Source organism: Paramacrobiotus metropolitanus, unplaced genomic scaffold, assembly GCF_019649055.1.
Source record: "Paramacrobiotus metropolitanus isolate TYO unplaced genomic scaffold, Prichtersi_v1.0 Parri_scaffold0000025, whole genome shotgun sequence".
Classification (NCBI taxonomy): Eukaryota; Metazoa; Tardigrada; class Eutardigrada; order Parachela; family Macrobiotidae; genus Paramacrobiotus; species Paramacrobiotus metropolitanus.
In genome coordinates this window covers 79137-105490 of record NW_026570245.1, presented here as the reverse complement: position 1 = coordinate 105490, position 26354 = coordinate 79137, and the positions used below count along the sequence as shown (strand labels likewise).

The following is a 26354-nucleotide window of genomic DNA, read 5'->3' as shown; positions in this document are numbered from 1 at the left end:
AAGTGAACCCCACTATCAACACGTCCACTAACGGCCCGTACAAGCCGGAAACGTAAACTTACAGAGACTGTCTTTGGAGCCAATAAAATTTAATATCTACCTAAGAATTCTTGGCTGATTAATACGTCGGTTCGGTTGTGGTTTGTATTTAATTGTCGGTCAGTGATTTGGTTTTTTAGAAGCTTTCACTTGTACCGTTGCACGTATACGTTTGCTGATGGGCGGACGAACAAACTGGGCGCTGAATGGACAGGGACACGGCGCAGGAATATGAAGAATTAAACGGGGACCCCCTTTTATTAGACAGAACGACATAACATACTTCGCGTTTTCTCATATTCCGGTCACTTTAATTATACAGTTTCATATTCCGGTCACCAGCTGTAGCAAAACGACCTAACAAAACAAAAAGCTAATGGCTATTTCGCCGCAAAAATAATGCGGCAAAACTGTCACTTCGATAGATTATTAATGTAATACAGCCAGTATGGACGCTCAAGTAATTATTAGTATCTCTACTGAAGTATCATCATTAATAGTACGGTAATATTACTGTGTTGTCGACTCAAGTTGGCACTATTTTTTACACTGCGCCAAATCCATGCTATACAGCACCGTGCACTGTGCAGGCGTGCACTGAACTGCTTGAAAAATATCACACAATCCACCCGGGCGGTTGAAATCGAATCCCTTCAAAAAACGACTGAACGTATTGTTTTTCATAATTTAAAATTATAGGTTAGTTTTCATAATTTTTGTCAAAAATATAACACCCGAGATTATGGGGGATTCGTCCAAATCAGCCCAGTTCTCCCGTGCTCAAGGGGGAATGCCCAAGAATTTTGGGTGTCGTTTGGGCGACCGCTCGTGGTCGTAGATCTTAAGCCCGCCTTGGGGATGCGAATTTCAAAATTCGGCCTGAACCGTTTTGTTCAGAATTTTACGACGAATCTAACGGTGTATTCAAAGAAAAGAATTATCATAAAAAAACTGTTAAAGGTTTCATTTTTGAAAATATAACGGGGGTCTCGATACTATCAGGCCGTATTTTGGCAACAGTCGCTATCAACCGCCCTGGTTGATTGTATGATGCTGTTCTAGCAGTTCAGTGCACGCTTGCACGTCGCATAGTGCTGTATAGCATGGATTTGGCGCAGTGTAAAAAATGGTGCCAACTTGAGTCGACGATACAGTATTAGAATCTCGTATCGGAAGAATTATTAGAGGATTTGCGGTGACAACTGCATGTATACACGAAATCTAGGTATACAAACAAGTGACGGTAGAGACCGCTCAGAAATGGGCTTTGAATATATGGCTCACAACGTCCCGGTGACGTCACTTGTTTGTACGTATCGATTTCGTTTATAAATGCAGTTTGTCACCGCAAACTCACTATTAGTATCTGTATTTAAACCATACTATGACAATCAGTTTCATTGTCAGTTCTTACTCTTGTCAATGAAGCGGTCAAAATAATAACACTCACCGAGCTGAAAGTGACAATTTATTACAAGACATCGAGCAAAGTACGATAATTGGTTACAAAAAAAATAAGGCTATCCCAATAATCTTAGCGGCGCCCTCAATGTCACGTTACTGCGTGGAATAGTGCCTTATTTTCTCCCAATAACCAGAAAGTCCGCATGATTCCTTTTCCTTTTACGGAAATTTCTCCTCGACATTCCACAATAAAGGAATGAAACTTCTTTAATATTCTTTCGGTTTCTTGGGTTATTTGGATCTTCATCGCTAGAAATAAATCGGAAAATGTTTAAAAACCGAGAAAAATTCACTCTGCGTATCGTCAGTCATAGCGCACTCTGACATTTCCTAGAATAAAAAACATTAACTCACCAGGACCCCGTTCAGAAGCTGGCCTTTAAGAAAAATTTGGTTTTTTGTCTAAATAGAGAGTAGGCCGAGGATATCTTTAAAAAACATACCAGCAACTGTCCAGTGGGCTTCGTCAAACACGAATATTAAGGTTGAAGTATTGTACTGTGCGTGGTGTAATGAGCATTACCCGTGTGCGTGCGGGCTTTGTAATGCACTGTGCACAAAATATTTCAGACGAGAGAAAGCATGGGCCTCTATGGGTGGAATCAGTATTTCTTTTATTTTAACGTTTTCCGGAGCGGACTGACACCAGTTGGCAGTTGGTTAAACTAGAATAATTACAAAGACTAGTCTTTGTACACTATTTAGTTTACGGCTTGTTTTCGTCAGGTCTATGGAAAGTCTGTAACCAAAATGTTACACGATTCTGATTCGCACATTTTAGGGGGGTGGTTTAGCACAGCACAAGCATCAAGTTACACAAAGGAAGATACTGTAAGGGACTATCTATAAACTACGTTCCCGAAAATTCGTTCTGTACGCAGTTTGTGTATGGTCCCTGACTATACCGTTAATTACAAGTTATTGTTAATAATTTAAATTACAAACTACAAACTACAAACAATTACAAACTACAAACGTTAATTACAAACTTTTGTTTGTTTAAATGTTCTTAAAACGTGTTTGAGTGAAGTTTTGAAATAAATAACGGCAGTGTTCAATTATAGTTCACGAATAATACGTAATTTGCACAGCGAGTCCGCGACGGAATGTTTTCGCTGACTGCGAAGCAGGCAAGAAAACGCCACTTCGTGTTTTTCAGGAGAGATTGGACTGTCAGGTAGAAAGTTAAACGTAGAGAATTTTTTTCTCTACATTTAGATGCAGAATCTGTCAAGCAAAACTGTCTGAAATAGTTGCAGAAAGCATCATACGAAATAGTCTTGCGCTGTATTGCTGCACTGAACTGCCAAACAAGGGTGTTCGCAAGGTGATCCAGCAGTTGGAATTAAGATATTTTCGGTAAAACTCCTTTTGCATAGCTCAGCTTATATTTTCCTGGACAAGTTACGTATATACTGAATTGTAGAGAACTAAATTCTCCACAATTCGGTATGCTACGGACGGCTGAAATAGCTCAAGAAAACGTAATACAGGCGTAAAAGACGTGCGGTCCTGTATATGCTTATGTATAACTCTCTTCTGAAATTTGACCTGCGCAAGCGCTGTACAGGGAAATAGTGGGGTAGTCGTGCACACGGTTAAGGCTTACGTATTGCCATGCTGCCCATTGCCACCTGCTCAGCACTGCTGTCTGCTACTAGTATAAATTTTTTCCGAGCGTTAAGGTACCCGTTGTCGCTAGTCTACTATCTGTTGACTGTTAGCTTGTTCCTTCATTTAATTTTGTTTTCTGACTTGCTTTAAGAATTTAAAATTTTTAAGGAATCCACTACGTATCAGTCTACAAAATATCTGCTGCGCAGCGCGGCCTTCCGCAAACTCGACAATCGGCGAGATACTCTAGAAATATTATATTGTCAAAACACTGAAATCAGAAAATTAAATTTTAAATATATTTAAGGAAGGAGATCAAGTGGTTTAAGGAAGGAGGATCAGTGATAACGGGTAAGACCATGCTCGGAAAATAAAACTTAGCAGTGTAAGGTGTGTACTCGCTGTAAAAGTAAAGCCTTACCGTACCACTACGATACATAGAATAAGCAATAGCTAGACCATGACAATTGTGTTTGATCATGCCCATTGCACCAGTGGCGAAGAAAAATATTTTTTAAGTGCACCCTAGGACGACTCCCTCTTCAGACAACAAATCAATTTCTGAGTCAAACCTCTGACCGGGCCCTGGTCAGATTTTGAATTTCGGCTTACGCTCGCCTGTCGATTCCATTCTCGAAGCAACATTAACCGTATCACCGAACCTGCGAACAGCAACATTTGAAGTGCACAAATTCAAAGCCATACATGCTTTTCCGAGCAACATCACACAGCAAAGTACCGCAGTTATCAAAGTTACACCTCTTCGTAATAAGCTACCCGCCCGCAATATGCCTGCATCTTCCCGCATCCGCTTTGGGAAGCTGCACACCACTCCCCGAAAGCGCAGCCCACGGGGGTGTCGATAAACGACAAGCGTAACAAAACCATCAGTTTTGTTGCGCTTGTAAACATCCAATAAAAATGTCATAAGCGGACATAAGGATGTGGTGATTGTTGTCAGTACACTGGTTACGCATAACCACGATAAAATTACAGGGAATTGCACGCTTATTTAAAAAAAACTGGATTTAAGTCATATATAATTTTTCACTGTTTAAAATATATGCTTTAACTGGTGTAAAGCTGCACACGCGAATTGTGTATTGGCCGATTGCCTAATAAACAGATTGCAGATCTGCAGTCGTATAATCACTGCCTTCAGTTTGGGCAGAGCAAAATGCGCCTCTGCTGGGAAATTACTGGCCCCTTCCCTGCCTTGCTGTTTGGAAAATAATGCAACCCCCCCCCCACCCGAAATAACGGGCCTCCGGGAAACAAGCCCTACTCTAAAAAATTCAAGCTTTTTTGCACAAATTCGATAAATACGTCATACAGTTAAGGGATTTGGCCCGGTGCATAGCACTAAATTCGTGTACATTGACGGGATTATTCGCTTTCGCGCACTTCCAAACACTCTTTTGGGTTGCTTTCTGACATTGTGTAGCCAAAGGATTTGTATACAGAGGCGGGAAATCCGTTTTCGCGCGCAACATCAAGTTCGGGAGTTATGGCTATTAGAAAATTACAAAAAGTTTAAATGCATTCATGTGTACCAAACGTTTCATTATGGACCGATCCCTTTCTACTTTTGCACATAACTATGAAGAGCGTCCCTAAACGGATCCAGCCTTCCACGGTTATTTTCGAATTTTAAAACGAGTTTTAAAATTTTTGAAATTCATTTTAAAATTTGAAAAACATGCTAGAACAGTGGGTCGGTGTAAAAACGATCTTCATGGTTATGTGAATTTACGTATAAAATTTGAAAGGGATCGGTTGTAACCGTCCAAATCGTCCGGACGTCTAAGACGTCCGGACGTTTTGGACGGTTACAACCGGTCCATAATGAAACGTTTGGTACACCTGAATGCATTTAAACGTTTTGGAATTTTCTTACTGCCATAACTGCCCAGTCGGATGCTGCGCGCGAAAACGGACTCCACGCCGCTGCATACAAATCATTTGGCTACAAAGTTCCATAAAGCAATGGAAAAAAGTGTTTGGGAGTGCGCGACAGCGAAAGTTCCCGTAGTGTACACGAATTTAATGCTATGTACCGGGCCAAATCCCTTAAAGCATTCCATTAATTTTGTTCGTGCAATGTGATGCATTGGCGTTATAACAAATTTTACTCTACAGTGACACCGTCGATGATTTCTTCCGCTTCGTGGACATGAGGCCTACTCATAGACAGATTTGCATTTTGAAATTTCGGTTTTTCAGTTTCTTTGATTTTCCCAACTTACAGACAGTATCTAGGCGTGGCAATGCCGACAACTCCGGCAACACATGGTCCTACAAAAAGAGCTCTTTTAGCTGGAATCTAGCGTAAAGAATCGGTAACAATCGGTTTGCCGGTTGCCGTCGTCTTACCGGAATTTAGTCCTATGCGCAGTTGTACGGCTCTTTCCGGGAGATGGGCTATAGTGAAACCCGTTATGGCTTGGCGCAACTGAAAAGCAATTCGCGCAACTTCCACTGCATGGTTGAGACCGTTGCGATGCGGTAATCCGGATGCAATCAGATAACAGTCGCCAATGGTTTCCACTTTATACGCATCGTACGCGGCGATGATTTCGTCAAAGTGGCTGTAAAGATCATTCATGAAGTTCACCATATCGAGGGGTCCGCTGCAGCTGGCAATGGTGGTGAACTCGACAATATCGCCGAAGTACAGGGTAACACTCTCAAAGCTTTCCGGTAGCACATGTTCTCCGCGCTTCAACTGTTCGGCGACAGCTCTGTCCGAGCGAGGCAAACTGGGTTATCAATGTGTTTTTTTTTATTGATTTCACAAGAAGCGGTAACATCACTGTTCCAAAACAATAAATCAAATAAAAAATAATTCATTTAATGCTGCCGCTCCATCAGTACAAGGTAACTGAAGGTTAAATAAATCAACTGTATTGCATTTTAACAAATAATCCTTCATACTTCGAATGCTGCCTTATATGGGTTCCCCTTATATTACTCTCCCTTATCTGGGCTCCCGAGCAATATGAGCAATCCTCTGCATGGGCGGTTACGTTATTACTCACACTTTCGCAGCTTGTTATGCCTGACTGAAAATTTTGATTTATTTAAAATATTTATTTTGTAGCATTTGGTTTGTTTCAAAGTGCTCAGGTAATCAGGTTGCATCAACGACAGATTCAAAATCTTCCTAAAATTTATTTAAGAAACGTCGCCCGCTTAAATGGACCAAGAACCACATGAAAAATTAATGGGATATGAAATTTCGGCATTTTTCAGTTTGTTGTCTTTCAGTTTGGCAAATCCGGTTGAAATTAATAAAAAATATTATTATATAGATAATATAATAAATATATATATAGGTATAATTTGGATGTGAAATTTCGGAATTCTTTGGTGTGCTTACTTGTAAATCCGGTTGAAAGAAGTAGAAAATGTTTCTGCTATAAATCCGGTAAATTTAACTTGACGGGTATTGCTAACTAGCCGGGAGCCCAGATAAGAGAGAGTAATATAAGGGGAGCCCATATAAGGCAGCAAAAAGAAGTAGGGCGAGTGTGAGAACCAGTAATCCAAATTAAGGAGTTAATACCGTTTCGAAACCGAAATGCCGATTTCCGGTTGCAATATAACTGTAGAATTTAAGTAGCCACATTAGCAACTAAGCCATGAATTTACAAAAAGACGGATACAGCCACGCAGAAAATTGTGGGAAATCCCACAACATAAATTGATTTGGCAATAATGACACAAAATTTTATATTTCCCGCCATATATGGTAAGCAGCATAAATTATGGAAATTTTGGTGCGAGTACCAATTGAAGGGGATTTACAGTAATTAGAGTGCGGAAAGTTTAAAACAAGAACTCTTTTCAGCAACACTCTATCCTCGGATATATATACATAACATTATAATGCTTACTTTGGAAGAATTGAATACAGCAGATGATCGGTTTTCTTCTTCTCATCCAAAAGTTCAGTAGTCTTTTCCGCCACTAAATTCTCCAAATTTTGGGTGTGCTGCTCCATCCTTTCTAGTAGCGTATCGATTATGCTGTTCCGCTCGACACCAAAAGACCTGGCACGCATTTTGAATAGTTAAATGCTCAAGAAATCGTAATCAGATTTGGCTTTTGATAATTAACCGTTACTTTATATAGATCATGAAGCGAAGGCATAGCATAAAAATTTTCTTTCCTTAGTTAACAGGAACGGAACGAGAATGGAAACGTAGCCCTGTTATTATTATTATTATTATTATTATTATTATTATTATTATTTTTTTTTTTTCGCTTTACAGTAGCCAACTCCTTTCAACGGAAATATCTTACCAGGCTATTGGAACATTTTTTCGGATAAATGATCGCTCAGCCTGTTTTCTAACCGCTCACCTGGCCAACGTTTTTATGGATGTCCGCAATTGTCCAAGTCGTGGTCGATCCGAAGGATTTTCTGCCCAGCATGACTGCATGATGGCAATCAGTTCCGGGTTACAAAACGGATCATCCACCAGAGGGCGGAAAGGGGGATTTTCGCCGGCTATTAAATGCCATACAGTTTCTGTAATCGAACCATAATGGAGGTTATGAATTGCCGGATTTGCTAGCCTGCATAATGACCGAGGAAACGCATGCACGTGCACGTCATGTATGTTAGTCGGTGGACAATGTTTCACTGATACACACCGTCGGCCGTCAGATTACTCTGGTAATATGGGCTTTCGCGCAAAATGATCTCCTGCAGTATTATACCGACACTATAAATATCCGCTTCTTGGGTTGGTATCATGTGGGCGTTGCCCCGTAGCAGCTCCGGAGCCGTCCATAAAAGGTCAGCGGGTCCCCACTGGCGACCGGGGTGGTAAAATGACGGCAACCCGTAATCGGAAATCTTTAGAAGGAATCGCTTATCGATAAAACAGCACCTCGAAGTCAAGCGGCCATGGTGTTCCAGTACGGTATTGTGGATGTATGCAAGACCCTGGACGATGTCCGTTAGGAAGGAGATGCGGAACAGCCATTCCAGATTCAGTGCATCATTATGAAGAACATCCTGCACAGAAAAAGCCCCTGCGTACTATACAGATATACAGTAGATTTCGAAAAACTATGTAGTAACGGCTGCTACGCCCTCCTTCCGCCTACACTTTACTTAATACTCTTACACATCAAACAAACATTTTGCTTACAGAGATGGTTTGCGCATAAGGACCAACAGAACCAATAAACCATAATAAAATTACTAAGAAGTAATTATCCCAATGTTTGTCATAAAACTGACAAATTTAAGATAAATTCTCCGAAGAAATTAAGTGCCTATTGGTCACTGGAGTTCAAAATGATTGGTGTTGCAAAATATCCAGTCATAGGCATAAAACTACGTATTCGGCTGTAGATGTAATATCACTACAAAGTCCCGCAGGTCCTGGTTTTTTGCTGGTTTGCAAAAACAATTTGACCGTGAAAAGTTATGGCATTGTCACCTTTTGGTAAGTTTTTCAGATCTCGATAACTACGTGGTGAAATGGCTTGAGACTTGTTAAATGGCTTGAAACGGACATAGTTTGTTAGCTTACATGCAAATTCCCACGGGAGCAGTATTCCATTAATACCGCTGTATGTGTCGGTTCAATGCATGCGCCTAGGAATTTGGCCACATTGTCATGGCTCATGGATTTAACAATGCGCACTTCATTCCGTGTCCTCTCCGTTAATGCGATTCTGGCATGCTCACACGGCCGCAGTATAGCAGCTGTACTGCGACAAATCACCATTGTCACGCTGGTGAGCATAACAGATTCGGCGATCGCCGTGTTACCACCCTTGTTCAGTCCCGTCGGCGTGGACTGGCCAAAATTCAGTGCGGGATGAAAAAGGGATAATGCTGATTTTCCGCTCGGCGCTAGAGACACGAAACTTTCCGTGGCGGTGGAAATGATACTCTTGTTCTGTCGTATTTTCTGCACGATGATGTCGCTATGCCGCACCACCCAGTTCACATCGTTGAGCTCCATGTTGAGTTTAATTTGCCGGTATCCCACAGCGAAAATTACTCCGCATACCACGAGAACTCCCAAGGCTCCACCCAGGCTCGCCGCTAGCGTTGTTCGGGCTGTAACAGATTTAAAGAATTAATTGTTTTTGGCCGTACAGCGGCTGTCTCCCATTTCCAACACTCGTACGCATAGCATACATACTTTCCTGTTACCGTATTACCGTACAAAATGAATACGCACCATAAAACACTGCACTACGTAGTAATTTCAATACTTCTGCAATACACTTCAATACGTCGTAGTAAAATCACACTGCAATACGGAGTAACTTCCAAAATAAATATCTAACAAAATTGATAACGTTTTTGCAACGCGCCATATTGAACTCATATGGTTCTCGATTGTAGAAAAGACACTATTCTTGCCGAATGAGCAATTTGAGAAACTCACCAGGGCACACAGGGGTCCTCCAAAATTCAGAAAAATTTCATATTTTGTAAAATGGTAGTATACTGTCGTAGTATGCTTAAAAAATATTTTCTTCTGCCATGGTCAAGGGGGCGTGGCCAGACAACATTTGAAAGTTTGCATATTATCACATACTATGCAGTGCAGTGAGTGGAATTATTCGTAATTAGTTTTATATTGTACTTATACTGTAGCACCGTGAACTTTTGCAGCTGTCCAGTGGTGATGTGAACGATGCCCACGTGCAGCGGCTCGTGTCATTGCTGCCTGAGTACACATTTTCGAAAATTTTTTATCAATTAGTATTGTATGTAGTAAACCGTGGAAAAAACTTTTTTTACTAATAATAGCAGATACAGTACGTACAATGTAGGACGAAATGGTCGCATAGCCCCATACCCAGCATTCTGTACGCAAGCGGTGCAGTGCATTTGTACGAACCGGATATTTTGAACTCAGTCGTACGGTGCACTGCGCTGCATGCGTACTGAATGTGGAGATTTTGGGTATGCGACCATTTTGTCCTAAGCTGTACTCGTACTGCACTTCATAACAAATTATCGAAAATGTGTATTTAGTCTGGCCACGCCCCCATGACCATGGCAGATGAAAATATTTTTTAAGCATACTACGATAGTATACTACAATTTTACAAAACATGAAATTTTTCTGAATTTGGAAGACCCCTATGTGCCCTGGTCAGTTGTTCGAAACCTGACAATGGTATAGCTTCTTCTTCAACGCGTTAGCTTTTGCAGTGAATGTAGTGTAATGTAGTTTGCCCATGGGAAAAGTGATTCACTTTTCCCATGGGCGTCTGAGACTCTGAGTGTAATGATATCTCCCCTGTGCATGGTAATACGAAGTTCGTAATTGCACTAGCACACCGTTGTTACACAATGTGTATCACACAGGACGATTCAGCGAAAAACATACTTCCATGGACTGCGCCAATTGTAGGACAGTGGTTTTGTCATATTGCAGCGTAACAGCTATCCTGTATATCATCTCACAGGAAATTAATCACCGACCTGGCTTGTACAGCTGTACTCCTTCCGGGCATTAAAGTAAATAAATGCTCTGTTTTACGTGTACGCACCGGCGGCCACGCAATCGGGATCATATCCATCAAAGCCACAAGGAGGTGTATCGGGTGGAGGTTGATTAGCACGATTCAACCATATTACTGGCCGTATTTCCGTATACTGCCCATTCTCGCCGCGCACTTCCGCAAATGGCTGGAAATGATCACATGACATGAGAATGCTGCACAGCCTGGGCGTGACATTTGTTTCCACAAGCTTACAGATCAGATGCATTGCTCGCTGTAGACTATGGCATGTAACTGATATAGCATCACCCAATTTCGATTTCTAAGCGTCCAAAAAATGATGCGTACTGAGCAGTTCGAGTTTAGATACATTCCTAGGTGGGTAACTTTTATCCCATAAAATCAAACCAAAAAAAGTATAAAATTTTCAAAATTAACAAAAAAATTTCCAATAGCCTGGTTTGCCCAACGGTTTTTCTCCTGAGGGTAATAAGTCTCCGTAATGGAGTTTGGCTACTGTAGTACGATAATAATAATAATAATAATAATGAACTGAATAAAGTCTCGCAACTTCCGCGGTATCTATTGATTGTTTCTACTGTGCGGCGTACCTGTTTATTCACTGAACGTGTGAACACTGACCTTGAATTCGGTATCGTCGTGGCGAAGTTGCAAAATTTCGTAATCTGCCACACGATCGGTCGAAGGACCGAGACGCACAACTCCATGTGAGCCTAAACAAAGAAAGTTGGTTGACCTTTACATGCAAGTAAAAATTCGGTTCATGGTATATACCGAAGCCGGCACTGTAATCATGTGTAAAATTCTAGACAATTTTCCTGCAGCTGCGCATCATAGTGAGGTGACGCATCAGTAATTTCGACTTACCGCTAAATGTTTTGTTGATCAGTTTGAGTCGGATATTGGCGGCAGTAATATCATTTTCATCCTCTAACGTCTCGTTGACAGCCATTGCATACATCATGACGGCATCGTGGAACGTCCCTTGATAATGTGCACCGACACGAGAACGAGTAAAAGAAACCCGGCATTGAATCAATGATGCCTGATGCTTCGTAATATCGTTACTGTCGAACGTACACAGGAAAAAGAGCTCTTACCAGGGCACATTTTCCGGGTCTAAATTCAAAAAAATCTGATCTTTGGCACAAACATAGTATACCATCGTAGTATATTTAAAAAAATAATTTCAGCTGCTGACACTCAAAGGGCGTGGCCAAAAAAAAATTAATAAGTAAGTAATACTGCATGTTATTACAGTATTCTGCACTAGCGTTATACCCGCACAGGCTTTTTATAAAATGACAGCATATCAGGAAAGTTTCACCTATGGCAGAAACGTACTTTGCCACATTATGATTAATGAAAAATTTAATGTGCAAACGTTAAGACGACAGAGTAGAAAAACCATTTTGTAGCTGCGATTCTTTGCGGTAGTGCAACAGTACTTACGTACCACATATTGCCACTGTATTTGATCTGGATTTTGCTTTTCCTCACTGTGTGCAGTGTGCTCCCTAAACTTGTGGTAAATACGAGTATTAAAGTTCATTATTTTTTAAGCGTGCTATAGTCGTACACGGCAAAAGATGAGAAACAGCTGTTAGAGTACTACACTAGTGCAGTGCAACAGTATGTGCTGTTACTTAATTATTAATTTTGTTTGGCCACGCCCTTTGAGTGTCAGCAGCTAAAATTATTTTTTTAAATATACTACGATGGTATACTATGTTTCTGCCAAAGATCAGATTTTTCTGAATTTGGACCCGGAAAATGTGCCCTGGTTAGCACATTAGTTTCAAAGATTCCTGGTTTGAACAAGCATCACAAAATGCTAAGCCCTATGGGTGTCCCTGGAATTATAGTCCTGATATAAATATTATAAATACGGAAGAAAAGGATATAATCCACGCCAATATCAGCGAATCCGTATGGTTTTTCGTTGCTGTACTTGGATATCTCTTGCCGGAATATTAGGTGCGAAACATCTTTTCGGGAATCCCGTAGAGCGATAACAAATAGACACTGGAATGCCGCTTCGGCTTCGGCATCGTAGGTATCGTTCATAATCCATGACTTATTGGTCTTTAGAATATTATTCCTGAGAAGATCGGCGGCGAAGAAAGCATAATCCCCGTTGCACATACCCTGGCGTCTAGCTTGAATCATGTAATAGCGGAGCTTGAGGAAGTCGGTCATGAGAACCATCACTGCAAGTGCATTGCAACGGACTTTTAAATTGTACGAGATGTTTACCCCGTATTTTTAACATCCGATTGACTGACTGTTCACGAAAAGCAAAATTTTATCAGTATACAGTCAGCACGTGAAAAATGATTCGAACACGTAATGATTTAGTGTACGTACAAGCCGGACGGGATACTGAACACGTAAAGGTACAGCTAACCATAAATAAGCACACAGAGCGCGATGTTGACCACTAAAAATATGTAGTGGCAACTAAAGATTCTTTACCACAATGCTCAAGTGCGCTCCGCAGTTAGGTTGCCCCTTATCGCACCGACAGTTCTATCCACCGTCCGCCAGAAAGTTATTGATATTCTCTTTAATTTATATGGGGTGAACCAAGCCACCAGCCAGCCAAACACATGGTTCGTAATTAGAACAAGCATCGTGGCGCGCCGTAGTATGGAGTCTCGCGTAACGGCACCGCGACATATCACCGAGGACAATTGGTCGCAAGACTTTCGGTCGCATACATTTCGCCGCAAGGTCATCTCGCCGCGAGACATTTCGTCGCCTGGCCGTTTTGAACGCCGAAACATTTTGCCACGAAACCTAAGAAACCTAAGAAAAATAAGAAACCTACGAAACCTAAGAAACCTAAGAATAACCCAAAAATAACATAAGAAGCCCAACAAACCTGTGAAATCTAAGAAACCTAAGGATAACCCAAAAATAACATAAGAAGCCCAACAAACTTATGAAATCTAAGAAACCTAAGAATAACCCGAAAATAACATAAGAAGCCCAACAAACCTATGAAACCTAAGAAAACCTAAGGAAACTTCCAAGAAACCCGGAAAACCGGCGGATATTAAGCTCGCCGAATTCTTCTGCGGCGAAGTTTCCGCAACCAGACGTCCTGCGTCAAAACATCGTAATATTCAAATGTCTCACTGTAGAGTGTAGATTGTCCCAAACCGACGTGTCTCAGCGTCAGAATGTCCCACGGCGAAATGTCGCGGGTCGAATTTAATTGCGGCGAAATGTCACACTCCCAAATGTCCGGGTACGGGCGTGGCACGTGAATTTATATATTTCGCTGTATTTATGCGTATTCATCATCCGGACCTACTTGTACGCCTGATATGATATCCTGCATACCTCGAGCATTTTTACTGCCTTCACGCAGTATCCCATCAAGCTGTGACGGATCGACTGAGACGTTGAAACCTCTGGGAAATGAATAAATAATCTCGGTAGGCTTGAGATTTTTGCCCTTGAGCAAACGCAGCAAACCTGAAATTGTAACCAGACAGTATTCACAACTGCAGCAAATAAGAATTGGTTATCGCCCGTAATTTTTGTTAGCAGCATCAGATATTACTTACAAATAGTCGGTACCATAATAGGTATATAGGGGGGAAAATAAGTCTAGCCGAACCAGTCCCTTGTACTTCTGAGGCAAGCCAGCTGGTGGTTTACGTTGTGGCTAGACAGCGTTTTATATACAGCGCCGCTATTAAGATTACGAGTACAGATACTAATAACAGGTAAGCAGCATTCGTACAACTGCAGGTAAGCAGGCTATAAAAACTGTATTATAGCCCGGTGCAGCTCAAACCACATGTACCGCGTCAGTGCCGCACAGCCTTAATACAAAGGCGATTCCAAAAGTTTCTTTCCCTATTTTTTATCTACCCCCACAAACTCACTTAGCCCTTTTCACCCATATTTTTACTAATGCCAGTTACTAACTAATTATTAAAAAATTTAAACTAGGTCCTGTTCAAAGAGGAAGGGGAAAATTCGCCAAAAAGACTTTCAGCGGTGTCTGGCAGCCTATCTTCCGGGTTCCTCGCAAAATTTTAACATTTTTAACATTCTCCCCGTTCGAACTTCAAGAAGCACAAAACGTTTTTATGTTCAGAAGTCTTCCCTCTTACAGTGTAAATTAAGATCAAAAAGATTCGGCCCTTTCTGCTTTTAGAAGAAAATCGGAAGTGTTAGTGACCAGTTGTCAAAACATGAGGCTTGCCAGTTTCCAGACGGCAAAAATATTAAAAAATCCGGAAAACAATTTGTTGCAAACAGGCTAGCGATAAACTGAATCATATCCAGTATGTGCTGGGGTGGGTCAAGGATACAGTTTTTATTGTGGAAAAGAATTGGAAGTTTGGAATAGCAGGAAAGCGGAAAACCAAAAAAAACGGATGTCTGTAGAAACAATTTTATTATTTTAATTTGTGAAAGTTTGGAAACGATTCATGATCATGATAATAACAAGTACATAATAAGCCTTCACTATTATAAATTTTATTCAAAACCATCGAGAAGGAGAGAAGTGACAACATTACAGCTAAAGTTTTGGAAGGACGTGGTTAGGCTGCCAGAAGTACCACCGGCTAAATGATTTTTCACCTGGGCAGTTCTTCATCGACAGTTCAAAGTTTTCTTTTCTTCGATAACTCAGACAACATGTTACATAATAAAAAATATATCGTTCGCATATCACTTGAAATGGCACGCAGGCAAAATAGGGAAAGAAACTTTTGGAATGTCCTTTGTAGCAGCGCTTTACATAAAACACTGAAGCCACAACGTAAACCACCAGCTGGCTTGCCTCAGAAGTACAAGGGACTGGTTCGGCTAGACTCATTTTTCCCCCTATATTAAGGAGAAAAGTCAAAGACCAATAAAATACCAACCCACGTAGTTACTTTTACTCGTTGATGACTAGTATTCTCCTATAATTATTGCACGTACAGCATGCTGTAGTGCAGATCTGTAATATTATAATATTATCTGCTTTTGCATAATATGCAAAGCAATATAATTATTATATTGGTTTTTTTCCGAAATAAGGTAGAATTATTTTACGACGCACCTTCTGCGTTTTTCTGGACGATACCAGCAGTTGCACTTTCCCGATCATCATCGTATACTACCGCCACGTTTTTCCACTTGAACTGCGCGCACATTAAGAGAAACAGTGACCACTGGTCAATCATATTATACGCGAGGCGGGGTGTATATGGATAAGCCGAGAGCGATCCCGCAAAGCTGCCGCCGCCTGACATCACGGTAATATTGTAAAACGTCCCCAGCTTACTAACCGCCGTTAGTTCATCGTGACATGCCGGTCCGAAAAAAACCTGGACGGGATGGTGCTGCAGGGCTGTGACGGCTTGACCCAGCGCCTGACTATCGTTACAGTAATTCGCATACAATCCGACATACGGCTTAAACCGCACATTATATATCTTTTCCGCTTTGGCGAAAGCCAGATTGAACGCCGGCGCTAGTTTGTCGTACTCAAAGGGTAGCCAACGGGTGTTGGACTGCGGCAGGATGATGGCGCAGTTGATTATCGTCACACTGCTGTTATGCCCCGCGACGTAATTGGGCAGATTATACAAAATCATGATCAAGAAATATGCCATTGGGCGTCCTTTTCGATATTATTGCGCGGTTTGTAAAAAAAAGGCATGAGATGTTTTTTTTTAAATTTCGTTCACCGCGTTTGCTTCATGACCACATGAGCACTATCATAAAACTGAGACATTGAGGCAGGATATAATTTCAAGCGCGTATGTGCCTTATAATATGTAGGACACCCATTCGGCTTTGCAACCCTGTTCTTCGAAACAATTCCCGCACCTGACACTAATGCGCACATATGATCTTAAATAGAGCGGAAATGGATAAGCAAATTAGTCAAGATATCGCACAGATTCTCCCGCACAGGGGAAATCGCACCGATACCTAAGAAGTACGTTTCCGCGGATCTTATATAATGGATCTCCGGAAAACACGACATCTGCAATGGACAGCGCAGTGAGAGAGATGTCTTGTAAATCCAAACATACCGCAATTATCGCTGCAAATTGCTCTCACCTTGTGCAAGAGGGGAATGCGTCATATGCAGCTGGTGACACCGCATCTGGTGATGCGCCTTCACTCGGTCTTTTCGTATCACAATTCTGCCAGGCATATAATCCACGTGCACTTCGTTAATGCCCTTAACCGGAAATACCCTGGCCGTATTCAGTTATAACACCATACACCCGGCATTCTCAGGGAGAACAACATGTTGACGGACACGCTGATCAAGTATACTTCCGAGATCCGCATGCCACATGCCTGGTCACTCGATTTAGGTTCCCGGGCAGACCTGTCTGTACTCTTCGAATTACTTGCGACTGGTGACAACTCCAACGTTATTAGCAGCCGTGCCCTTGCGTTGCACGCGCGTCCCTTTTGAAGGAAATGGCCCGGTACATGGAGTCAAAAATCTGATTCATACACTAATACTTTGGCTTTCGCGGGCTCCGAAACACGTTTTTGTAATACTTTATATCAGCCATACGCACAAATTAATGTTCCTTTGAAACTAAATGTTAACTTAAACCGTTGCATTGCAATCACAACGAAAACACAACAGCAAAACTACAACAAAAACACTTCAGATAAGCCGTCGGTGTCCGGTAAGGTGCCCATAACGCAAAGCGCGTTTCCTCTTTGAATCTGTATGGACAGTCGCTGTCGGAAAAACTCTTTGGAACGTGGTTGGCCGGTAGCCTGAGCGATCCCACGCCCTACACGGTCCACTAGGCTTTTCGCGCCTTCACCCTGTGGGCCGTATATTTCGAACGCTGCAGCAGCAAAGTTGTATCGCGGAGATAGCCAAGCGTGCTTGAGTCGCTTAGCGTTCTCGGCAATTTCGGCAGCGGCTCCAGCTGTAACAGCGGTGCGGTCGATGTATGTTGCGGCTAACGTGTCTACGCATGTAACATCGATCGCGAGTGGCTTTCCATGATCCCATGGGATTAACGTCACTACGTCCGGGCGTTTTCTGTCAGCCTTCGATAGACCTTTTGGTTCCGTTCTGGAGGGAAACCCAGCCGTTTTCAGCCCTCGAGCGAATTCGGCGCTGAGTCCGTCTGGGGAGGCGTCCGGCGGAGCGTTTACAGCGAAGACCGTGTCTGCCCAACTCGTCAACCTCTGAGCCACAGACGCACGTGTGCGGTGTTACAATTGGTGCGGCGAAAAAGCGGTGTCTTCCAGCAGGTTTCCCAGACAAAAAAGATGGCTTAAAAGATGGTTTCCCAGATGGCTTAAAACGAGCTGGTGTAAAAAAAAATAAAAAAAAAAAAAAAAAAAAAAAAAAAACTTTATATCATTCTAAAGCTAAATGATTTCTGAAAACCAATTGCGTGCGCAACATCCGGTTGCCGGGATATGACATCCTTGAGTGGGCAAAAAGATTACATGCATTATTGTGTACCAAAAAAGAAGGCTTTGCTATAAATGACACATGGTTATAAAGTCGAAAGTGAACCAGTATCAGATCCATGGCATTTTTTCCGATTTTAAAATGAATTTCAGAAGTTTTAAAATTCATTTTAAATTTATAAGAAAATTATATGAACCTGAAATTGATTCACTTTCGACTGTATGGTCATTGTCTTTTACAGCAAAGCTTCAAGAAGATCGAGTAATAACCAGACTTTTGGTACACAACAAACCATTTAAACTTTTCTCCTATGCTGTATTAATTCGCCATATCACGGCAACCGGATGTTGCTCGCCCAAACGATTCTCAGGACATTGTGTGCAGTTTATTCAGCTTTAAAATATCTGAAGTATTTCAGAAAGGTGATTCAGAGTCCGCGAAAGCTTTTGCACATATCCCGTTTTTGACGCGCTGTACCGGGCCGTTTTTCTATTAACCTGCAGAATTACACAGCTTCCAGGATCTACTTTTACGACATTTACATACAATAGAACTTGCCTAGTTTGCGTTTAGTCATTTATGAATACTCAAGTGCAGCCTAACAGAGCAGGATTTCTCGCTGCCGAATTTTTTTAAGTTACCGGTTTAAATTAACAGTGTTAATTGTTTTAAAATTGCGGCGTAATTGAAATGGAGTGATTAACGCTATTAAGGGGTGTTATATCCGCTATTTAGGGGTGAAGATGCCGGTTTTGTGTAAACCGGCATCTTCGATACTAAACCATGTAAATCTAAAAATTCCCTAAGATGTCCGTCGTACCTGGTACATACGCGATACAGGTCCTCTTCGCCTGGACAAACGCTAAAAGAAGCAACGCCTAAAGATTTTGCGGCAACAACTTGGCAGAAGTTTGTCTAATTGTTCGTGCGCTGTCACCGTGCTTCGCTGTAACCGTTCGCACCAGTCGGTGGAACCTGCATAGATCACCGCTGCTTTCCGTACATCCATCGAATTGTGTCCTGGACGACCCACGCACAAAACGTCGTTTAGCTCAACGAAGACTCAGCCGGTGACATACTGTCACGGAAACGCGGATGCTGGTAGCTTCTTCAAAAGGTCTCCACGCCGATGTTATTCCTATAAAGAAACGGGTCACTGTTAAAAGGGCTATGATGTTGCCGGTTGCGGTTGACCTTTGCACTGATCGCGTATAATGGATGATAACTATTTCAGCCCAATTTTGAGAGAAATGAATTTTTGTTATTTTTTTTATTCGTATCGACATTATGCAAATATTTGTACGTAGAAGATACAGTGCTTAAGCATTGTATTACTACTTTGAAGTTTTCCGCATATCGGTCACTTTCACAATATGGATTCGCGTACCGGACACCAGAGACACGGTATTAATTCCATTGGATTTTGTTATGTTAACAACGTGTGCTTGCATAAAAACTATAAATAATTATCGCATAATCAACTTTTGAAGTGTCTGTCATGTGGAATAATGCGGGGAACACCGTGTCGCTGGTGTCCGGTACGCGAATTCATTTAGTGATAATGTCTGGAATGCGAGAAACGTTGGAATACTGAAAACATTTTAAGTGCGGAAGTTGCATAATTCAATCGTATTGCTCTGCGCAAACCGAACTTGAAACTAGTTAAATTAAAAAGTAACTTGAAAGTGATACAGTATGCAAAGATGGATGAGGACGGGCGTTGTCCCATCTGCGTAGCTAGCCAGGCATGTTCACCTTGTTGTCGCACTACACTACCGGTATAATCGTCACAATAGGCGCACTCTACAACGGCAAAAGCCCGTCTACGCACTGCAACGCTGCACTCACAAATATTTACCTACATGATCCAACAATGCCGCGGCAATTCAGGCAGCACGGATTTCGTGCTGGCTACACTGCCCACGCACAATAAATAATCGACACAATTAATAATAAAAGCGCGATGTAGAAGAAATCTGGATTGTACGGATATTGCGCTATACGTTGCCGGCACAACGGTTGGATGTTTTCTTATATTCTCTTATGTTTTCTTATTTCACCTGGAAAATGTCTCGCCACCTGGAAACACCGAAATTAATTCCTCTAAACGATACTGAACCCGAATTCTAAATTTTTAGGCCATCTTTTTTTCTAAGCGTTAATGAAATTTGCGAAGTATGATCTGCAAGTGCAAACGAAAAATTAATAATAATTTAAAGACAAAATTACATATTATTTTCCAAGCACAGTTAGAAAAATAAATACCGCAAGCTTGGTTATAATAAATATGTTTACCGACCATACAGCTTTGTAGATAAATAGTTCAAGTGCGTTTTTTTGCAACCTGCTTCATGATGAGATGACTGTGTTTTTCTGTGTAAAATTCTGCACGAAACGCGTAATCAGTGGCTCATTAAAGGCAAATGGAGCATGCGCTCAAATGAACCTTGTTGGCCACTTGACGAAATCCAAATCACCTCTTGACAGTTTCTTGTACAATAAAGAAAAAAACACGACGCTAACTCTTGAGTACGCGCTGGCGCACACACTTGGTGAAAAGCGCTGTGCTTGCACGGATCTTGAGAAAAACGTCGCGCTTGACGGCGTCTGAATCGGGCCGCACACTTGTTGAAGAGTCTCTCGCGCGCTTCCGATTTCGTGCCTATTCAACGATACGCTACTGTTCGCAGTATAAGAATGCATAAGAAAACATAAGAAAACACAAGATTGTTTTAATAAAGTGAAAGAGAAGATATAATAAATTTGCATGCTTCGGTATTTGCATCGGCGCCACGATCATGACATGCTCGGTACGCAGAGATTAATTATACATTCGCCAGCGAAATTCGATCCATGTCGCGGCGCGAAATGGATCTCTTTTGGCGTTCAACTGCCCGCTTGTCTATTATGTTAGCTGTAAAAACAAAGCTGCGGTGTACAGTAATAAAAGCGCGACAAGAGATTTATTACCGGCGTATGGAGAATTATATACAGTGTTTGTTTGTTGGCTTCAGCTTGACAGTCATTAATAATCCGCTCATTACATTACACACCGGCAGAGAAAGCGAAAAACGCCGTACAGGAGAGCAGAGAGAGTCACAGAAAGACAGCGACAGACAGACAGAGATATCCGATTTAGCCGCCGCTCTGACTCTCCGCGTCAGTCACTGACCGCTCTATACAGCTCACTGTCCACACAGTATTAAAGGGATATATTTTGGCGCGCTGCTTTATTACGGCGTCTGCGTAACATTGTCCGCACAGCGCCGCTTCCGTAATAAAAACACTTTGGCGACGTTTAATCAAATCCTATTATTAGTGCCGTCAGTTTTTTACGACTGATTAGGATTATTTACGACGTCGCTGTCCTACTGACACCCAAGTCAACTGCCGACAAAGAGCGCCTGACATATTATTAACATTTATCGCCGCTTTATAGTTTATGCTGTATAGCGGATTATTGATTCGCAAACAGAGTGCAACTGGTCAAAGAATCGCCCCGTTAATTGCTGTATAGCTTTTACTTCACGCTTCACCGCGCAAAATGTGTTTCTCTAGGCAAATTATAAGTGTCTGATGAGTGCGGAGATAAAGTATCGTTTTTGCTGCCGGTCGATTAACGTAAACGGCAAAAACACGACATTAAGTTTTTGCACTTCAGTACTTTTAAACGACCGTTAACTTTCTTTTTAAAATTTTCCTTTCTCGTAAGTCGCGGTTTTGCGTGCCATCTTGTGATGTTTAAACAGATGCAGAAGCGAAAAATCAAAACTTCTCGGCTTTTTCTATATTTTGACTTTTTGAGCAACTGTATAGTTTATTCCATTTCCAGACGCTGTGCGTACAAAAATAGCTGTTTCTACATAAATATTTTCGTGGACATTTTATGTAAATTTTACACATCCTAAAAATGTAATTTAAAATACTATTCTGACACTCTGTTACTACGCATGTAGTAAGTAAAGTAGAAGAAGAAATGCTAATCGCGTTTCCAATATTAAACGTGCATATTGCAGCTGTCTCAGTTTTTAAGGAGCAGAAAGATTTAGTTTTTTGTGTGAGATAGTACTTACGAGCTGAGTTACGATTGACTGTCATCACTGACACATTTACTTACGTGTAAAAGTCAAATGCAAAGTGAGGACTATAGAAAAAAAATATGATTTTTAAAATTGTTGTACCTTCAAGAAACTGAATCCGTGATTATTTTTTTAAAATTACGCTATATAACCGAAGTGATCGGGAGCTGAGAAAATTTCTAGTGGCAATATAAATACGGATTTTTACCGACTGCAAATTAAGCCTGACAGATCAAACCGCATAAAATAACAAACTTCAGAATTTCTTTAAAAATAGAGCGAACGATTGTTCAGTTCGGTAATCCCGTACGTACAGCGTTGGAGTGGGTCGAGACTCCGCCCCGCCAGCGTTCGATGCGGAAAAGAAGGTTAGAGCGCACTACAGTGCACTACAGCGCATCCGGTGCGGTCCGCCCCACTAGTTGGCACTTTGTCCAATGAAGGACACTTGACGCCCACTGCGCCGCGCACTGATCTCCGCACTTGTTCTCTCTTTCTCTCTCTCCACACCGAAATGCAATGCATCAACAACCGGCACTGCATTTCTCATGGCAGCTCTCTAATATAATATTTTCGCTCGCTCTCGCAACCGCACTAGCGCAATCTTTTTGCAGCCTGACACACACGATTACGTGACAGCCAGCGAATTGTTGGATGTTTGATTGTTTTGCCTGGCCTGAGTAACGCAACATCGCGGATTAACTGGAATTATATTGTACCGCATCCGTGTCAATTTATTATTTTATTGTGCCGTGGATTAAATCGAATAATCCCGAGTTTTATGCGATGCAGTGGTAATGTGGGATTTTTTACTGCAAATGGGCAATTCACCGTTAATACAACCCAGCAACCAGGTGGCCATTCTGGGCCTGGACAACGCCGGGAAAACCTGCCTGTTATACCGGCTGAAATTCGACTCGTACGTGAATACAGTCAAAACCGTCGGGTTTAATTGGGAGAAGGTCCGCGGGAAGACCGGGAGCTGCAAAGGGAAATCCTTCTGCTTATTCGACGTCCCGGGCCAGGAGAAACTCCGCGCCCTGTGGAAGACGTACACCCGCAAATGCGACGGCATCCTGTACATCATCGACAGCGCCGACGCCGAGCGCTTCGACGAGTCCAAGCTGGAACTGGCCAAGATGGCGCGGATGACCGGGAGTGTTCCCGTTATCGTGGTGGCGAATAAACAGGACCTGCCGACGGCCGCCTCGCATACGGACATCGGCGAGGTGTTCGGGTTGAAGAAGGAGTTGGGGGCGACGCGGGAATGGGCAGTCCTGCCGGGCTGCGCCATTACCGGGGAGGGTGTGGAGGATGTACTGGAGCAGCTGTATGATATGATTCTGCGGCGGCGCCAGCAGAAGAAACTGGCGAAAAAACCGTAAATAATTCTGCTGGTGTTTTTGTTGTGTTCCTCCATGTTGTCCTCTGTTGCTCAACCTGTGAGTTCTCAATTTATTTTACGTTCCCGTCAATTTACTGTGATACGGTAGTTTTATGCATGGCACAGGCTTTTGATGTCGACGGAATTTTTATCCGGGTATTATGTTGTGTGTTTTTAATTTGACGTCCTGCTATTTTTAAAGCCGGTAATGCGGGATTATTGTGTTGCGGATTACTGTAAATTCGGTTGATGGGGCGTTTCCCGAGGGAACCCGAAAATCAATAAATTTAATTTACAGAGAAATCATTCTGTTAGCATTGTGTAACACGTAAATCGTTAGGCGAAAACAATCAATAATAATATTAGTGCTGTAAGAAAATATTTTATATTTGACAATGATGTCGGTAATTTATTCAGCTGACCACCGTTTTAAATTTGCCGAGTACACGTTAAAGAAAAGCCTGGGAAAGTGACGTTTGTCGACGTGCAGCGCTGAATAATGTGGGGCCGGGTATTGTTGGTAATTATTTATTTATGCACATTTGGAGTGTACGAGCATGATTGCCATACTCGAGGCGAAATGCGCAGCCCTGCAAGGCTTTTCTCACGCACACTACGCAGTATAGTGGGAGAAAAGCTTTCCCACTTGACAAATTGCACGTATCTCCAAATCGTCGTGACTCGTCACTGATGATCAGCTGAAGACGATTATTTAAGACGTCGCGCAGGAACGAAAGGGAAAATGACAGAGCGCGGTAACCGGAGCGGTGCACCATGGGGCTTCTTCCCCGGCTGGAGAAGACGGCACTTTATCATATTCGATTACACTGACCATCGTCCCCGATCGTAAACCGGTTAAAGTGCGTGGAATTTCTGTCAAGAGTTGGGACTATTTTTAGAAAATTGTTGCGCGTTTTTACATACAGAAATTCCGTGGTAAAATATTGCATAAAGACGGTGCCGTTGCGTGGAAATTGCACGGAGAAAGTGGCCCGGGTCTGACGGACTTAGAAGAGGGTAATTTGCGCCGGATAATTGCTGCGTTTGCAGGGCCACTTTAGCCGCGTCCGTACCATGAGAACCTGCTTCGCCGAGCACTTAGGCCCGTTCTTGTCAGTGATGGTTGGAAAATAGCCGTCCAGCTGAGAAAATGAAAGAGAGCGAGAGAGAGAAAGAGACCGTTATAAGAAAAGACGTTCCTTTCTCTCTGCGCTGTGTCCTTTTGCATTTCTCTCTCTGGCCTCTTGTTCTGCGGCTTTGTAGGCTTTTCTCTCTGTGCTGCGTCTGGTGGATATACTTCTCTCTCTGTTCTGCGTATCGCTGTCAGCCGAGAGATCAGCGCAAAAGCCCTCAACTCAAATCGCCTATTCAAACAGGTTCCGTGTCCACGTTTGGCCGGCTAAGCGTTATTCCATCCTGTTTGGCTCGGCTGGGGCCTGTTTACACAGCCAGCGGAGAGATCAGCAAGAACATTGTACTTTAGACCTGTATTGATGCCCTATTATATTACCACGACTAAACCTTTCCGTGTTATTTTAACTTGTAGCACAAACACCGGGGCTTTTCTCTTGTCCAGCAGCAGCAAACAGGCGAAAATACACCCGCTGAAAGAAAAGAAACATAACGGTTCCGCGTCGCTGCTCAGCGATAGGCAATTATCGTACTGCAGTAGGAAAAAAAGGAAATCTCCGCCAAAATGACGGCTAATGACAGCGCACAGGCCATCGCGGTGCCATCGGATGTGACAGTCATTAGTGCGGACAATCAAGTTGATGTCCGTTGACGTTGCGCAAGAGGATATGCAAGTATAGCCGATTGCGGATATAGTATACTACGCAAATAGCCGATTGCGCGGATACACTTTACATTTGACAATCACTGGCAATTAAGAACACGGATGTGACGTTAAAAGTGGGCGCAGTGCAGCGTATCCCTGTTATCACCTTATTAATCGCGCCAAGACGTACATGGAAATCCAGTAACTGCGTCTCCGCAGTATTTTAGTATGTCTACTCTTCTAATTTGCGCGCAATCGCGTGCATCCCGGTTGCCACCGCGCTGAGCGTGACTTCTGTACAGGGAATTCTGTTGATGCGTTAGCGAGAAATTCTTTCCCGCCCGATTATCCGCCTTATTCCACTCAAATTTCTCCGGCCATTAGCGGGAATGTTGGATTACACCGCCGTGTGATGGTTAATGATCGCGGCTGACGCAGTCTAATTAAGCCGGGCAGCCTGTGGGCTGTTGAGCACGATCACGAGATTCTCGTTAAAAGACAAAAGACGTCGCAGTGAATGCCGTTGTATGCTTCTCTGTCTTCAGCGAATTATGCCTGACTGCGGATTTATGAAGAAAGCACACACACACACGCTAATCGACGTGGGAAAATGAATGCCAGACGGACTGGAATCGCGGCGCGAGAAATATTCTCTGCATCGGATGCTGATTGTTCAGGGGAAAGGTGTTGCGCGGCAGTGCTTGATTCATCGCGGGCCATTAAATCATTTGCGCGAAAGAGAGTGTGTGTGGAGGCGGCCTGCAGCACGGACGCGCAGGCGAAAACATGCAGTTAACCTTGATTATGCATACTCATGCGGAAATTATCTCATCGGCCCGCCGGAAGCGCCGTGGTCAATCAGCAAACACGGCCGAGTAAAGTTGCGGTTGCACGGCGAAAACATTTTACGCTGATGAAAATTGCAAAGGTCATCAGTCTCATCACAGTCAAAAATTATTAATTAAATTTGACATACAAAACTTGCTACAAAAAATGAATTAAATTAAAAGGTCATCCCAACAAAATATGCAAAATTATTTACAGTTTGTAAAACTAATTTGGATTTAT

The 26354-nt window shown here is 42.4% G+C and overlaps 3 protein-coding genes across 3 annotated transcripts; 1 reads left to right on the top strand and 2 right to left on the bottom strand.

The window, feature by feature from the left end:
* Positions 1–1516: 1516 nt before the first annotated feature.
* LOC129587570 (atrial natriuretic peptide receptor 2-like) lies at positions 1517–11600 on the bottom strand. Its single transcript, XM_055481372.1, has 11 exons — positions 11494–11600; positions 11248–11339; positions 10654–10792; positions 8667–9202; positions 7777–8143; positions 7483–7651; positions 7014–7169; positions 5491–5858; positions 5364–5412; positions 3730–3779; positions 1517–1752 (listed from the first exon to the last, which is right to left on the bottom strand). The coding sequence occupies exons 1-11, from the start codon at positions 11588–11590 to the stop codon at positions 1592–1594; spliced, it is 2184 nt and encodes a 727-aa protein (XP_055337347.1). The 5' UTR covers positions 11591–11600; the 3' UTR covers positions 1517–1591.
* An 850-nt stretch (positions 11601–12450) lies between these two features.
* Positions 12451–16253, bottom strand: LOC129587399 (atrial natriuretic peptide receptor 3-like). Its single transcript, XM_055481137.1, has 3 exons — positions 15698–16253; positions 13975–14109; positions 12451–12836 (listed from the first exon to the last, which is right to left on the bottom strand). Exons 1-3 carry the CDS (start codon positions 16251–16253, stop codon positions 12451–12453), a joined length of 1077 nt encoding a protein of 358 aa, XP_055337112.1.
* A 6403-nt stretch (positions 16254–22656) lies between these two features.
* On the top strand, positions 22657–23777 carry LOC129587573 (ADP-ribosylation factor-like protein 4C). The gene has a single exon (XM_055481374.1). It carries the CDS (start codon positions 22923–22925, stop codon positions 23508–23510), a length of 588 nt encoding a protein of 195 aa, XP_055337349.1. The 5' UTR covers positions 22657–22922; the 3' UTR covers positions 23511–23777.
* The last annotated feature ends 2577 nt before the right edge of the window (positions 23778–26354 follow it).